This window comes from Aphanomyces astaci (genome assembly GCF_000520075.1).
Source record: "Aphanomyces astaci strain APO3 unplaced genomic scaffold supercont1.44, whole genome shotgun sequence".
In the NCBI taxonomy this organism is placed as follows: domain Eukaryota; phylum Oomycota; class Saprolegniomycetes; order Saprolegniales; family Verrucalvaceae; genus Aphanomyces; species Aphanomyces astaci.
This window is the reverse complement of record NW_009798307.1, coordinates 477,969-490,674: the sequence shown is the minus strand read 5'-3', so window position 1 is coordinate 490,674 and position 12,706 is coordinate 477,969. Positions and strand designations below refer to the sequence as shown.

Genomic DNA, 12,706 nt, shown 5'->3' with positions numbered 1-12,706 from the left:
CCGGAGAACCACCGGCACCCGACAAGGGTGTGCTTTGGGCGTGCTCCTGCGAAATTTTAGTTTGCAACCAACAATTTATTCTGATATTTTTGCCCAATAAATAGCCACAATCCCAAAAGTCGCTGTAAACGACCTCAAGGAGGTCGTCCAGAGCGGTTTTTGCAAAAGACGATGGAAACGATTTTGATTGGCTACTTTTCCAAAAACCGCTGACACAAAAGTCGCTCCGAACACGCCCTAACTGGTCGAGACTGATCCTAATGGGTCGTGAAACTTTGTGCTTCGCTATGTTGCATCTATGTTGGCGTTCACTGAGTGCAAAGCTTGTAACGTAAAATTTAGTAGGCCCCATTCATCGCCACAGCTACAAAGCACAGTGCGCCTTGGTAGAACACATACTTATACCTACCACAGGCGCTCTCAATTACTTGTCCTCCATCCCTCTTGATCACATTCTCAATTAGTATGTTGGCTTGCGCTCATGGAACGAGTGCTACCTTTTCAAAGCTAAATCGACGAATTCCACTAGGTGTGTCGAACCACGCAACAACGGAACCAAGGTGAGAGCTGTGTAGCTTAGATACTTGCCCAAACTTAAAAACAAGACCTGTATTAGGATTTATCTTGTTAAAAACAAGACCTGTATTAGGATTTATCTTGTTAAACCAAGCTACACTGCCGGTTAGGTAGTGACCGCAATCACTGTCCAGTGCCCAATCACTATCAGACAAATTGCGATTAGCCAATAAAAGCCCATAATCATCTCTCACCTTTTGATCCAATTGGACGCTGAGCTGCTGCATGGAACTGGACATTCCATCCACAGTGAGGATATTGTTCACGGCAATGTCGCCAGCAGAGCCAAGATCAAGAAAATCATTGCGATCTTCAACAACGTACTCTTGCACCCAATGATCCTCATTTGGGCCGTTTAGGGCAGGTGTAGGTTGGCCGGTTCCATATTCCACTATAACGTTACAAGGGATTTTAGTAACTTACCACCCACGTTAGGCCTCTTTCAATTGGGTTTTTGGTGATGTTAGACCTAAACTCCTTACGCCCAAAATCTCCTTTCGTTTAGGACATTCCGACTTCAGGTGAGGCTGGCCACTGACATTGTACTGGACAAAACAGTAGAAGCACTGACCACGAACTGAAATGTCGTTTCCCACAGTGGGACCATTACCGTGCTTGCGCTTCTTGTCCTCCGATTAGACAAAATTCACAGCATGGTTACCCTTGAATTGGCCATACCCACGGTAGATGCTGTTTGATTGGCTACCCATGCCCATAATGACCTTCTTCGACTTTGTCCCAAATATCCCAATGAATTTTGCCTCCACTTCTATGAGGTTAAACCCCTTCTCGTCCAATGAGATTTGAGCACCAAAGTACATATTGGGCAAAACACCCAAAGCCAATGCCACGATCAGATCCTCACTGATCATATCTCTAACGTGTCCGACCATTGATGGGCCGAACGACCATTGATGGGCCGACTTATTTCATCCAATTAAAACGCCAATCTACTCTGATTGGACAAAAGGCAACCTCTCGACAAATTTAACCTGCATGAATAAATGGAGGGGAAAATATTACATATTAAAGGTTCTTCAATTTATGAACCGACGAAATGCCGCCAAGAACGCAGGTCACCATGGACAAGGCCGTCCACGATGTGTTAAGCAAGTACACACGGCATCAACTGCTGCGGAGGCCTATGGCGTTCCATCGCGGACGCTTCGGAAGCATTCGGCAAAAGCTGACCCCGGCGTCATCGAAATACAAACATCTTTCAAGGAAGACGTGCCGGTTAGTGGTAAGGACAGTTAATATATTAAATGTTATTATTGTTTATGCTAAATGTTGTTATTGTTCGAAGTTAAAAGACACAAGAAAAAGATATTTTTTTTGGTTAACGTTATACTAACTGTTATGATTTATGCTATTTATGCTATATTCCCACGCGGAAAACAAAAAACAACCGAAATAATTGAGATTAAAAATGAAGAAAAGTTGGCCCATCAATGGTCGGACACGTTACCCAAGTACTTCTGAGTGTGGACGTTGATAGTGCTCCAGGCAGACTTGAGGTCGCAAAACAAGACTTCCAGGTTAGGAAAAACGTTATTCGATGTCGTGATCAAATGGCTGACCAAGGTCTAAACCGTGTTGACGTTCGACTTCCCATAACGTTTGTCGACGGCGGCCCAGAGTAGGTGGACGGGCTGGTCTACACGAAAGGTGTCCTTGAATTGCTGGGTAAAGGCATCAGGGAGGGCCTTGCTGACCAGAATTCTGATGTATTGACCTTGCTCAGATCGATAGTGGGAGTACCACCGTTGCTCAGATTCGTTCGCACCATGTACCACGGGTGGCTCGCCAGAAAGCCAGTCTTCGAACTTGATCATCGGCTCAGATCGGCTCGTCCGATTAGCCAACCATAGGCCAACTTTCGCAGTGGTCAGTACCTTAAGGTGCTGTACGAACTTCTGGGTCCACACGCGGAAGCCTGTCTTGTTCCCGTTGAAGACCAAGAGTTGGATGTTGGGGTCCTTGGAGCTGTCAGCCAGAGTATCGTACTTTGTTTTGAGTAGCAGCGGCTGGGTAGCAGCAAGGGCTCAGTTTAGAGAAGAAGCTGGAATATCCAAAAGACCTGCAGAATCAACTCGGCACATCCTAGCCAACAGATATACATACAAGCCACTCATGTATCTATGGTCTCAATTAGTGGTAGCTAGCTCCTGGAGGCTAGGGTTGTAGGTTGTCTCAAAGTCACTGCCCAATCACTGATCACCATGGCCGTGGTGTCAAATGACGAGAAGTGGTAGAGGAAAAGTAGGCGTAGTGGAGAGATGAAGAGAATAGGGAAAGGGCAAAAGGGGTAGAAAGGTAAAGAAAGAATAAGGCAGAAAGAGTTCCGATGAAAAGACTCGAGTAGAAGACCGAGGTAGTCCTAGTGGACATTGCCAGAGAAGAGACTTAAGCTTGTCGAGGGAAATGTAGAAGTGAGGAGACTGAAACCTAGGCGAAAGTGTATGCTTATGATTGGTGGAAAATGTCAGTGCGTAGAGAAACGTGGTGCGGGAGAAGGTCCGAGACATAAAACCGAGGGCAGGCAAATTGACCACCGTGACACGTGGGACATCTAGTGACATACTCATCTCCATACAAACTCTCATATAAGATCATGTATACTTTAGCACTATACCAAGTGATATTACGCTGTAAAGTTAAGGTCACTCAGCAGGCACTTTATTAGTACGTAGTACAGGTAACGACGGAAATCTTCACCTAGTGGTACTCGAATTTTCATTTGAGATTTGTATCAGGAATAAAAATATTGCTGGTGGTATTTGCCAGTAATATTATTATGTGACACCCAACCATTCATCAAGATGATCTCTAATAATTGGCTAAAAAAATGCAAGATTGACGACCAACTTTACACCATTATTTCGCACGACGGCTTCGGCAATGCCTTCTCAAAAGACCTTGTGATCACCGATGATGACATGTCATCCCAGACTGCCACGGTTCGCAGAATCATAGCTAGGCGCTTTTCGGCCGCGGTTACTACTGGTGCTTCGTGGAGCCACTTCGAGCGCAACTTACTCTTCAGTGGCCCCATAACTCCAACATCTAGTGGTTGGCACACGCTGGTCGAGTTCTTGGGCAAAGGCTCTAGGACGCTGAACAGCTCCGTCGACACGCATTCATACGACGCTGACGACACATGGTAGTCAAGGTTGTCTGCAAGTATCACAGACGGACCTAGGATCTCAAACTTGAGCAGCTCAGTGAGGTAGATCTCCCACACGCGCGTGTCCATCCAGGCCTTCTTTTGAACCACATACACATGCCCCGTCGGGTACGTTGGCACTTCGTCGCGATCGATGCTACCACCAGGTGTGCCTTTGACAATGAACAAGATCGGGAGTTTTTCACCATTCGACCGGATGGACAGCACGGCGGTGAGGCGGTCCGAGTGCTTTTCTTCGCGGTCCACTTTGGACGAGCCGCCGATCTTGGAAAGCGTTTTCTTTGGCGGCATGTCATAGTAGACGGATGTCTCGTCCACGTTGATGATGTCTTGTGGCGCTGTCGACCGAAATTTCTCCCAGAACTCGTCCACGAAGGCTGCTTTTGTTTCCGCCAGTACTTCTTGCGGCACCTTGGTGACACATGGCACTTGCTGCGAAAACCGATAGCGCGCTGTGAACCGCTGGCAGAGTCGAAGCAGAGAATGGTAGGCTCGATCATCGTCCTTCTTGCTCGCCAGGTAGTCGCTCAACCAGTCCATTTTAGGCGTCTTCATAAAGGTGATCATGTGAGTGTGCGTCAAGAAATGCTCGCCGTCGCGTACGTCGTTCATGAATGCATATAGGTCTTCCGCGAAAAGAATGGACTCATGTCTCCCCTGGCCACCTAGCGACGTCCGCTTTCCATTGCAGCGCTTCGTCTCGATGGCGTCCTTGTTTCGCAGCCAGCCACGCCACGTGCCCCAGTCGATGTTGTTGTCTCTGGCGTAGCTTCTCGAGGACGTCGCAGTAGCAGCGAACTCGGCCAAGTGTTTCCGGCGTTGAGCGTTGGTGTACCTCGTGTACGCACGCATTTCGAACTGACTGTGCTTCGGACAGTGAAGTCATTTTGGGCGGCTCGTTCAAACGGACGAATCAGGGCATACGACGTCAGCGTTATCCAATCATGGTACGTTATTCAACCATTACTCATTGAAAATACAGTACAGTACTGTATTTGAGGCGGTGGCGTATTTCAATTTTATGTGAACATTTTTTTCAATTAAGCTTTGGTTTCGTATAGATATATTATTGCTGTTAAAGGGGATCGAAGTCGGGACCAATTGCAATGACCGTTACCATAATTTTGCACTCACTGTAAATACGGGCATACCGATATACGAGTTGTGAGCATTGCGCGGCAGCTTGTCCGTCTGTTCAAAGGTGAAGACTGGGGGGAGTGTGAATTTTGAGAACTATTGGCCTGCTTCGGTGGTGACCATCGACCCAATCCGTATTTTTTATATTATCTTGGATCTAGTATCAAATTAAATCTATTTCGAATGTGGTGTGAACTTCTCTGTTACCAAGTGTTTGCGGGCGGATGACCTGAATACAAATATCTATACATCTTTGTTTGGTTTTGAATGATAGGGGTCCCATGCTTGGCGTCGTCCAATACGATTTATCCAATAAGCCGACCCAAATGGACTATTACTTGACATCATGTCATGCGCTTCGTCGTACTAATAACAGTCACCTATTGGATAAAAAAACTGTTGTGATGAACAAGCAAATTGAATGGTTGCACAATATTATTATTCGTAAAATGTGGTTGAGTACCACTGGGTGAAGATTTCCGTCGTTACCTGTACTATATACAAAGTGAGCATAATAAGTATACTGCGCATATTTGGTTTAACCGGATATTCTCCCGTTTAACAGCAGCACTTGTGGGTAGGGAATTGGTGTGGTGCTTGTTCTATTCTACACAGATTTGCACGCAGGTGTACTCGTACATTGCAAGCCTTCGAAGGCAGCTTGCACGAACCGAGACAGCTGCGGGATCAACGCTGGCAATCCATACCGCTGACAACCGATACCGCAATCGTCTCGGCTCGTTCATACCGATTAGGTGGGCAGGCGGCATCACTGCGAGCATTGTACAGTATAACCAACCGATATCTAGGCTTACTCACTCACATATTTGCCCGAGTCCCGTCCGTCACTGACTGAGTAACGTTATGATTGATTCACCGGTAAAGTGGTTGATTCCGTCAGTACCAACGTGCAATGAGTGTAATTCACACACGGTGCACACGTTAATGTATACCAACTACCTATACAGTACACGATTCTTCGATATTATCTCGTACATGTTTAGCATGATACACTACCAGGAACAAGTTGGGCATGTTCGAATGGATGCATCCTCCACTCATGAAATTCCCTTGCACAATCTATTTTTCATAAATTTATTACGATATGCAGTATATTTGAACTCAAGGTACTGCCGTTTTGGATGTTGAAAATGTGTTCAACATTTCAATTTTGGATATATACGGCTTCCAAATATCCGCAAATGCTCGGATATGCATTGAACACGCCCTCACGGCGTGTTGTAATAGTGAGAAATGTAGAATATTGAAAACGTAGCAGCCATTGGCTTTTGCGTTGTGTTCGTGTAACCGACAAAACTGACGTCACTGTCCCCTGGTAACGGTGTACCAAGTGTAACTGCAACCACCTGTCTTTGTGTGTGCCGACGCTATCGTGATGGCGTCGACGGCGGCTCCAGGCGCAGGAGCCAAAGACTTTTCGGCGCTCGAGGCGCTGAATAACCAAGTGGAAGCGAGTAAAATGGACGTGCTCAAGAAACGCATCGACGAGCTGCAAGCTGAGAATGACCACTTGCGATTTTTGCACAAGAAGAGTGAAAAGGAAACCCACGAGTTTGTCGCGTACTTTCAACGGGAATTGGGCGCCCGTGAAAAGGTATGATCCTAGTTCCAAGATATATCGTCGTCCACAGCATATTAGATACGACATTTGGTCGAACTATTTCGATTTTGTTCATTTGTACGTTGTAGGTGACGGCGAAATTGAGTGAAGACTTAAGCGAGGCCAAGACACGATTCCATGACGACACGGAAGAGATGAAACTCAAGTACGACGTGGACACCAAGCAGCTCTCGCACACGTCCAAGTTGATGGAACTCACGCTGTCAGACAAGCTCAAGGTCGCCCAAGAAGACTTGACCAAGCTCGAGTTGTTTCGAGATATGAAGGACTCGCTCGAAAACAAGCTCGTGCATCTCACGGACACGTTGGAATCCGAGCGAGTGGCGCAGAAGGACGCACTGGGGATGCTCGAACGCAAATTTCTCGAGGAAAAAGCGCGCAACCAAAAGGACACGGACAAGCGCATTGAAAAGATCAAACAGCAATCTCGCGAAGATGCCCGGAACGTTCTCGACGCCGACACGCGGAAAATCGTCACTGATAACAAGCGCATGGGCGAAGAGCTGAGGTACATCCATATATCTATATAATCGCTATTGCCTTCTCAAAACGTTTTTTGTGTGTGTTTTTGCATCACAAGAAATCAAATAATACATGGTTTAATAATCGAGATATTTCTGAAAATAAACTCCACCTTTTTTTAAAAAAAATTAATCGCATATATTTCAGAATATATAAATATATAAAAATAGAGTTCGGGTGAGTCTGGATGTCCAGAAAGATGCCAAGATCTTCGATATTTTGGCCATTTCTAACAAATCCGCAAAACGTGAAAATTTCTCGGTCAGGATCCAACATTTGGAGAGGTCAATATTTTGCCAAATATCGCGTTTTTCGCTAAAGTTGGGATATGACCCACCGTTATATGTTTTTTCGTATATTGAGATATATGACAATATTAGAGTGTGATATTGGTGATGACGTAGGTTTCAATTGATAACGACCGAAGAACTCACCAAAGAAAACATGGCGTTGGAGCAAACAACCAAAGCGCTCAAGTGTGAGATTCAAGTACATTTGGACAAAGAGCTCGAGTATGCCAAGTATGGCCAGAAACAGACCCGGGAAATCAAACAATTGCAGGTTCGGAATAAAAATGAGCCCATTTTGTCGTTCGACGGTATCCAAGGATCGATGAGGGAATGTGTACAGGCCAAGGTGAAGACGTTGGAAAAGTCGCTGTGTCAAGTCGTGCACGAGTTTGAAAAGGAAAAGCAACTGCTCACGACCAAGACCGAAAAGGAGGTTTGTAATTTTGCACGAACATACCTATGCGTCGCCGTATATTTTTTTGCTCATGGCGCATTTTTTATAGCTGGACGATGTGAGTTTGGACGCGGACGGACTTCGCAAGTTACTCAAACTCAAAAACAAAGAATTGCGCAACATGAAGCGGCTCGCGCAGACAATCTTGGACCAGCGCACAGATGTCTGTCGATTCCCTTGTGTTCTCAGTATTATTTATTGTTTATTTAGTAAGTGGTTGTTGCTACGAATAGGTGGAGCAATTTTTCTTGGACTCGCTCGACATTGTCAAGCAGCAAATGCTCGACGAACGAAAACGTGTCGTGGAAGCCGAAAAACTCCAAGACGCGAAATTGGTATTGTGCTTTCAGTCAACATTTTGATTCACCGTCGGTCGATTTTGATACTGAATTTTGTATGTAAACGTTGTGAAGGAATTCACACTATTTACAGTCACACGCTATTTAGATGGTTGCAGGAGTTTGATTGGCCACTTGAAAGTAGTATGACGTTTGATTGGTCAGTCGATAGTTTGTCGATTTGGGTCTACTTATTTCGATTGAGCACCCCACTTCTAACTTCGAATTGACTCGACACAAACCATACTAGTAGAACTACTTTAGAACTCATAATGTGTATATGAACGATGTAGACACCGGCAGAGCGCGGCTTAAAGTTTCCTCGACTGAAAACAAGATCAAGTTCCGTGGGCAACAACAACCAGCATGTGCCATTAGGGGTGAAAGACAAGGTCGATCTACGGGCGTTAACGTGGGATGTAAGTAGTGTTGACAGACCCTAATTTAGTGGATTTGGAGGTCAAAGATATGGCAAAATCGCATCGACGTACATGACCAATATATACGGATGCTGTCAACAGGAACGGGAGCGCGTACTACGCCTGCTATTTGCCAAAATCAACAGCATTCAGGGCTTTTTGGATGCCCCGCCGGCCCTCGACAGCCAAGAAACCCGGTTAAACTCGTTAGATACGCCTTTTCTAACCGAAGTGGCCGATCAAAGCAGCACCGGTCCCATGCTGCCACGGCACTTCCCATCGCGACCACCCACCCACGCGACACCACCCCCCGCCGACGAGTATTAAGCGACTAATTCGAGTGTTTATTTTGCCTTAAAGCTTGCCTTGGATGAGTTCCAGCAAAGTGGCCGCGTCGGTTCGGTCGATGGGGTCGGCGAGACTCGGCAAACGAAACAGGTTGTCGCCTTGGAACCGAGGAATGACATGGATATGCGGGTGAAATACTTCTTGGCCCGACGCCCGGCCGTTGTTCTGGACGATGTTGATGCCGTCGCATCCAACCGCCTCCTGTACGGCCTTGGCTAGTCGCGGGAGTTCCTGGAACAGCTTGGCGGCTTCGTGAGGCGGCAAGTCCAAGATGTTAGTGTACCCCGACACCTTTGGGATCAATAGGCTGTGGCCCCGCGTGCATGGAAAGGCATCGAGGATCGCGAGGACGTCGTCGGTCTCGAAGATCTTGTCGGAGGGAATCTCTCCGCGGAGGATCTTCGCGAACACGTTGTTCGTATCGTATGGAGGGCCGAATGCTGGCATGTTGGGGACTGATGACAAAATTCGTACCATTCGGATGGAATCCGGATATACTGGAGTGAATTCCGGATAATGATTCACAGTAGTTCAAAATGTCGGTCAAGTTTAGCCACAACGAAACCCACTTTGTCGTGGGGTTGTTATATACATTGGCCAAGTTCGACACTTGAAACTCGTGACAAAACCTTAGTATCGATATCGTACATGCACAAATAACAACACGCGTTTTTAGTTTAACGTCCTAGCGGGTTGATACTTTTCGATAGACAACTTTAAACGACCATGGTAGCAGCGATTGAAGTTAACCAACTTTGACGACAGTGAGATCACCGTGTCGTATCCGCTGGAGCTGGTGGAAGGCCATGAAGTTAGTCGGACCAAGCAGCCTGATCACATTCAAGTGGGCCGAAATGTCCCGTATTTATTGGCTTGTCACGGTTGATGGCAGGTTCAAACCCATCCTTGCCCATTTGCCACATCCTGGCACACACCGTAGCTATCCATGCGGGCGGCGGAGCAGCCATCAACCTCCAAGTGACGTACACGCCTCGGGACACGGAGTTCCAGTGGCGTTTCTACTGCCAAAAAACATGTGCAGATTCCAACTGGGCGACCAGAAGCCCTTTGGAGACAGAGACGACGAACCAGCAGTGGCCTTCCGCATCACCTTTAACTGTAGCGTAGACCATCTCGAAGGGTTTGCAGCCGACAACGTCAATGCCTTGAACGCCGGGTTGGAGGACGAAAGCAATATCATTGTCGTGTTCAAACCTGATAAAGGCGAAGTGTATGCGGCCTCGTGGGTAGATGGCATATTATCACCACCAACCGCCAGAGCTCTCGGTGGTTTGGTGAGCCAGATTGGGCTACAATAATTACACCGCTGACGATTCGTGAGTCGAAAGGAGAGCACTTTTAGACGCTGTTCAGGTCGCATGGGAATGTGTTGGGCCATGTGGGGGCGTATGTGAAGGAATTGAAATTGCAGCAGAAAAAAAGGAATCGGTGGATCATTTCGATGATGAAGAGTCTGCTGCGCTTGTGTTGCGTCAGAGCGACGCCATCTTGCAAGTGGACGTGTGTCACCTCGAAGACGATGAAGATGATGTGAATGAAGGAGACCCGAGTCGTGGGGCTGTGTATTCACACTGCGGACCGCGCGAGTCGACAATATGGCTCCATGAACGACAACATTCGGTTCATCGCGTCCCCTGAAGGCCAGTGCTTACATCGCGTGGGCTAGAACCAAGAAACTAACCTGATCTATCCAGTACGAGTTTGGACCGTTGGCGGTGGTTCAACTCGAGCCAGACCAGCTTGAAAGCGAAGTGGACGAAGGCGAGCCCAGCATCTTGCTGCGGTCGGACGCCGCCTTGGCCAACGTCGTGATGTGTGCCGAGTCGCTGGAAATTGCAAGGGACTACAACGTGCATTATGTGATCGAGTGGCTGGAAGACCAAAAATGCCTACCACATGGCACCTCGGTTTGGATGTGGTCCGCCATCATGTTGGCGAAGGTGACGTTAAAGAAGTCACGGAGTATGTGATTGCGGCAGTCGACGCCACCGGTGCCACGATTGAAGCGCCGTTCTTCCCCCTGTTTGCGTACCGTTAAGGATTGTCTGGTAGTTTTGTGTGGGATTATAACCAAGGATATGTTGCATACGAACATGGTCGTACTGTTGTGACGTGGCAATAAAATATTCCATTAAACACTATTTTACCGTTGGAGATACATACGGAGTAGTTGAATAAATAGTACACAGCGCCATCAGGAATGTGATGTCTACCTGGTATGGATCTACAGTAAGTTTTCCCGAAACGCCACAACAGTATCGATGGACCTACTGTACAGCCAGCTTGTACAATAATACTTATGTTGTCTCTGACGCAATAATACGTAGTACCTCAAAGAAAGCCATGTCATATTCGTGGTAATGGCAGGGCTAACGTTTTCTTATATTTCGTGAAGCGGCTGCACCAAGGAGGTGCCTGCCAAACCCCGAAACGCCGAAACCCAAGTTACCACAGTATATTTTAAGTTTTTGGCCAATCAAATCCATCTGATCCGAATTGTTTTTGTTGCCAAATGTCAAACGGTAGCTTCGATGCAGACCATCGTGCACATCCCGGAGGTGTGGTCCGTGGTGGTGTCGTTCCAGAACGGGTTGTATCCTGACATTGCTTGTCTGTGCCAACGCATTCACGTCGAGGAGTACCGCGACTTTCAGCATTTCAAATGGTTTGTGGCAGGCTCGAGGCTGGCGCCGCATCCAGCATTGCGCTTCGTCCGGCGCTTCGACGCCGCCTTTGGATCGTTCTATCGGGACCGCGGCGTCCCTGGTGTCACTCGGTTGCTATCGTGCAAGCCTGCCTTCCGTGCCATCGTGACGGCGCACGCAGCCTACTTCAATCACCTTGACGTGCTACGCGAAGTGTGCCCGTCCAAATGGAGTCACCACTCGGATGCCTATGTCGATCGCGTCCGCCGCATCAAACAGCTCGCATGGAGCAATTCATTCCGCAACATTTGCTTGGCAGATACGATGGAGCCATTGGACATGGCCGCGATTCAAGGCCATCTGGAAGCAGTCACGCTGCTCTACCGCCACGGATACGCGTACTCGCACCACGCCCTCGACGGCGCCGCGGAGATGGGACGTTTGAACGTTGTGATGTTTCTTGTGGACGAAGCTGGCATGCCATGCACGACCAAAACACTGTCCCGCGCGGCCAAGAAGTACCGCGCCGACGTGGTGCAGTTCCTCATGCTCCACGCCATTCAACCTCTGCCTTACGATTTCAACTGCGGCTGCGGCAACTACAGTGACGCGATTACGATGGCAGACCCGTACGCCAGTGGAGCAGAGCGATGCTGCGGCTGTGCCATCCAGTAGCGTTATGAACAAGATGGGGGTGTGGTGTGTCGTGTTGATGTATGTGTGATAATAATAATGTTATGATCCTATCGAGTTGTCGAAATTATCCATCAATTGGGTAAATATATAAATGTACTAAACGTAATCGCAGAAATATTCAATGACAGCTTTAGTGAAGTCCTGTAATCAAATGAAAATTCCAAAGCGAGCCAAAATAATACTCCAGCAAAATGTGTCCCCTACTGTACTGTCGCGCTATACTGTATATTTCTATTTATAATATAATACGTAGTACTATTATAGTAGTATGTATTATTAATAGTCATTAATAGTATTAATAGTAGTACTATTATTAATAATAGCTGTACCTACTATTAATCAATACCGGTACTCCGGAGTACTATTAATACGTAGTAGTATCCTTGTACTACAGGACTACTATTACTAGTACTATTATCTAAATAATAGTA

The 12,706-nt window shown here is 47.1% G+C and overlaps 5 protein-coding genes across 5 annotated transcripts; 3 read left to right on the top strand and 2 right to left on the bottom strand.

Moving 5' to 3' along the window:
• Positions 1-2,162: 2,162 nt before the first annotated feature.
• H257_13027 (hypothetical protein) lies at positions 2,163-2,679 on the bottom strand (the record flags this gene model as incomplete). Its single annotated transcript, XM_009840443.1, has 2 exons — positions 2,163-2,603; positions 2,657-2,679. Coding segments are annotated over 2 exons (464 nt in total), but the record flags the coding sequence as incomplete, so codon positions are not given.
• Positions 2,680-6,259: 3,580 nt separating this feature from the next.
• On the top strand, positions 6,260-9,367 carry H257_13025 (hypothetical protein). The gene is made up of 8 exons (XM_009840441.1): positions 6,260-6,515; positions 6,611-7,050; positions 7,469-7,625; positions 7,695-7,787; positions 7,858-7,971; positions 8,042-8,143; positions 8,440-8,565; positions 8,668-9,367. The coding sequence occupies exons 1-8, from the start codon at positions 6,297-6,299 to the stop codon at positions 8,890-8,892; spliced, it is 1,476 nt and encodes a 491-aa protein (XP_009838743.1). The 5' UTR covers positions 6,260-6,296; the 3' UTR covers positions 8,893-9,367.
• Positions 8,684-9,365, bottom strand: H257_13026 (hypothetical protein; the record flags this gene model as incomplete). The annotated part of the gene is made up of 1 exon (XM_009840442.1): positions 8,684-9,365. A coding segment is annotated over one exon (446 nt), but the record flags the coding sequence as incomplete, so codon positions are not given.
• Positions 9,368-9,798: 431 nt separating the features above from the next.
• H257_13024 (hypothetical protein) lies at positions 9,799-10,972 on the top strand (the record flags this gene model as incomplete). Its single annotated transcript, XM_009840440.1, has 5 exons — positions 9,799-9,896; positions 9,956-10,160; positions 10,411-10,554; positions 10,629-10,841; positions 10,898-10,972. 5 exons carry the CDS (start codon positions 9,799-9,801, stop codon positions 10,970-10,972), a joined length of 735 nt encoding a protein of 244 aa, XP_009838742.1.
• A 416-nt stretch (positions 10,973-11,388) lies between these two features.
• On the top strand, positions 11,389-12,333 carry H257_13023 (hypothetical protein). Its single transcript, XM_009840439.1, has one exon. It carries the CDS (start codon positions 11,466-11,468, stop codon positions 12,252-12,254), a length of 789 nt encoding a protein of 262 aa, XP_009838741.1. The 5' UTR covers positions 11,389-11,465; the 3' UTR covers positions 12,255-12,333.
• The last annotated feature ends 373 nt before the right edge of the window (positions 12,334-12,706 follow it).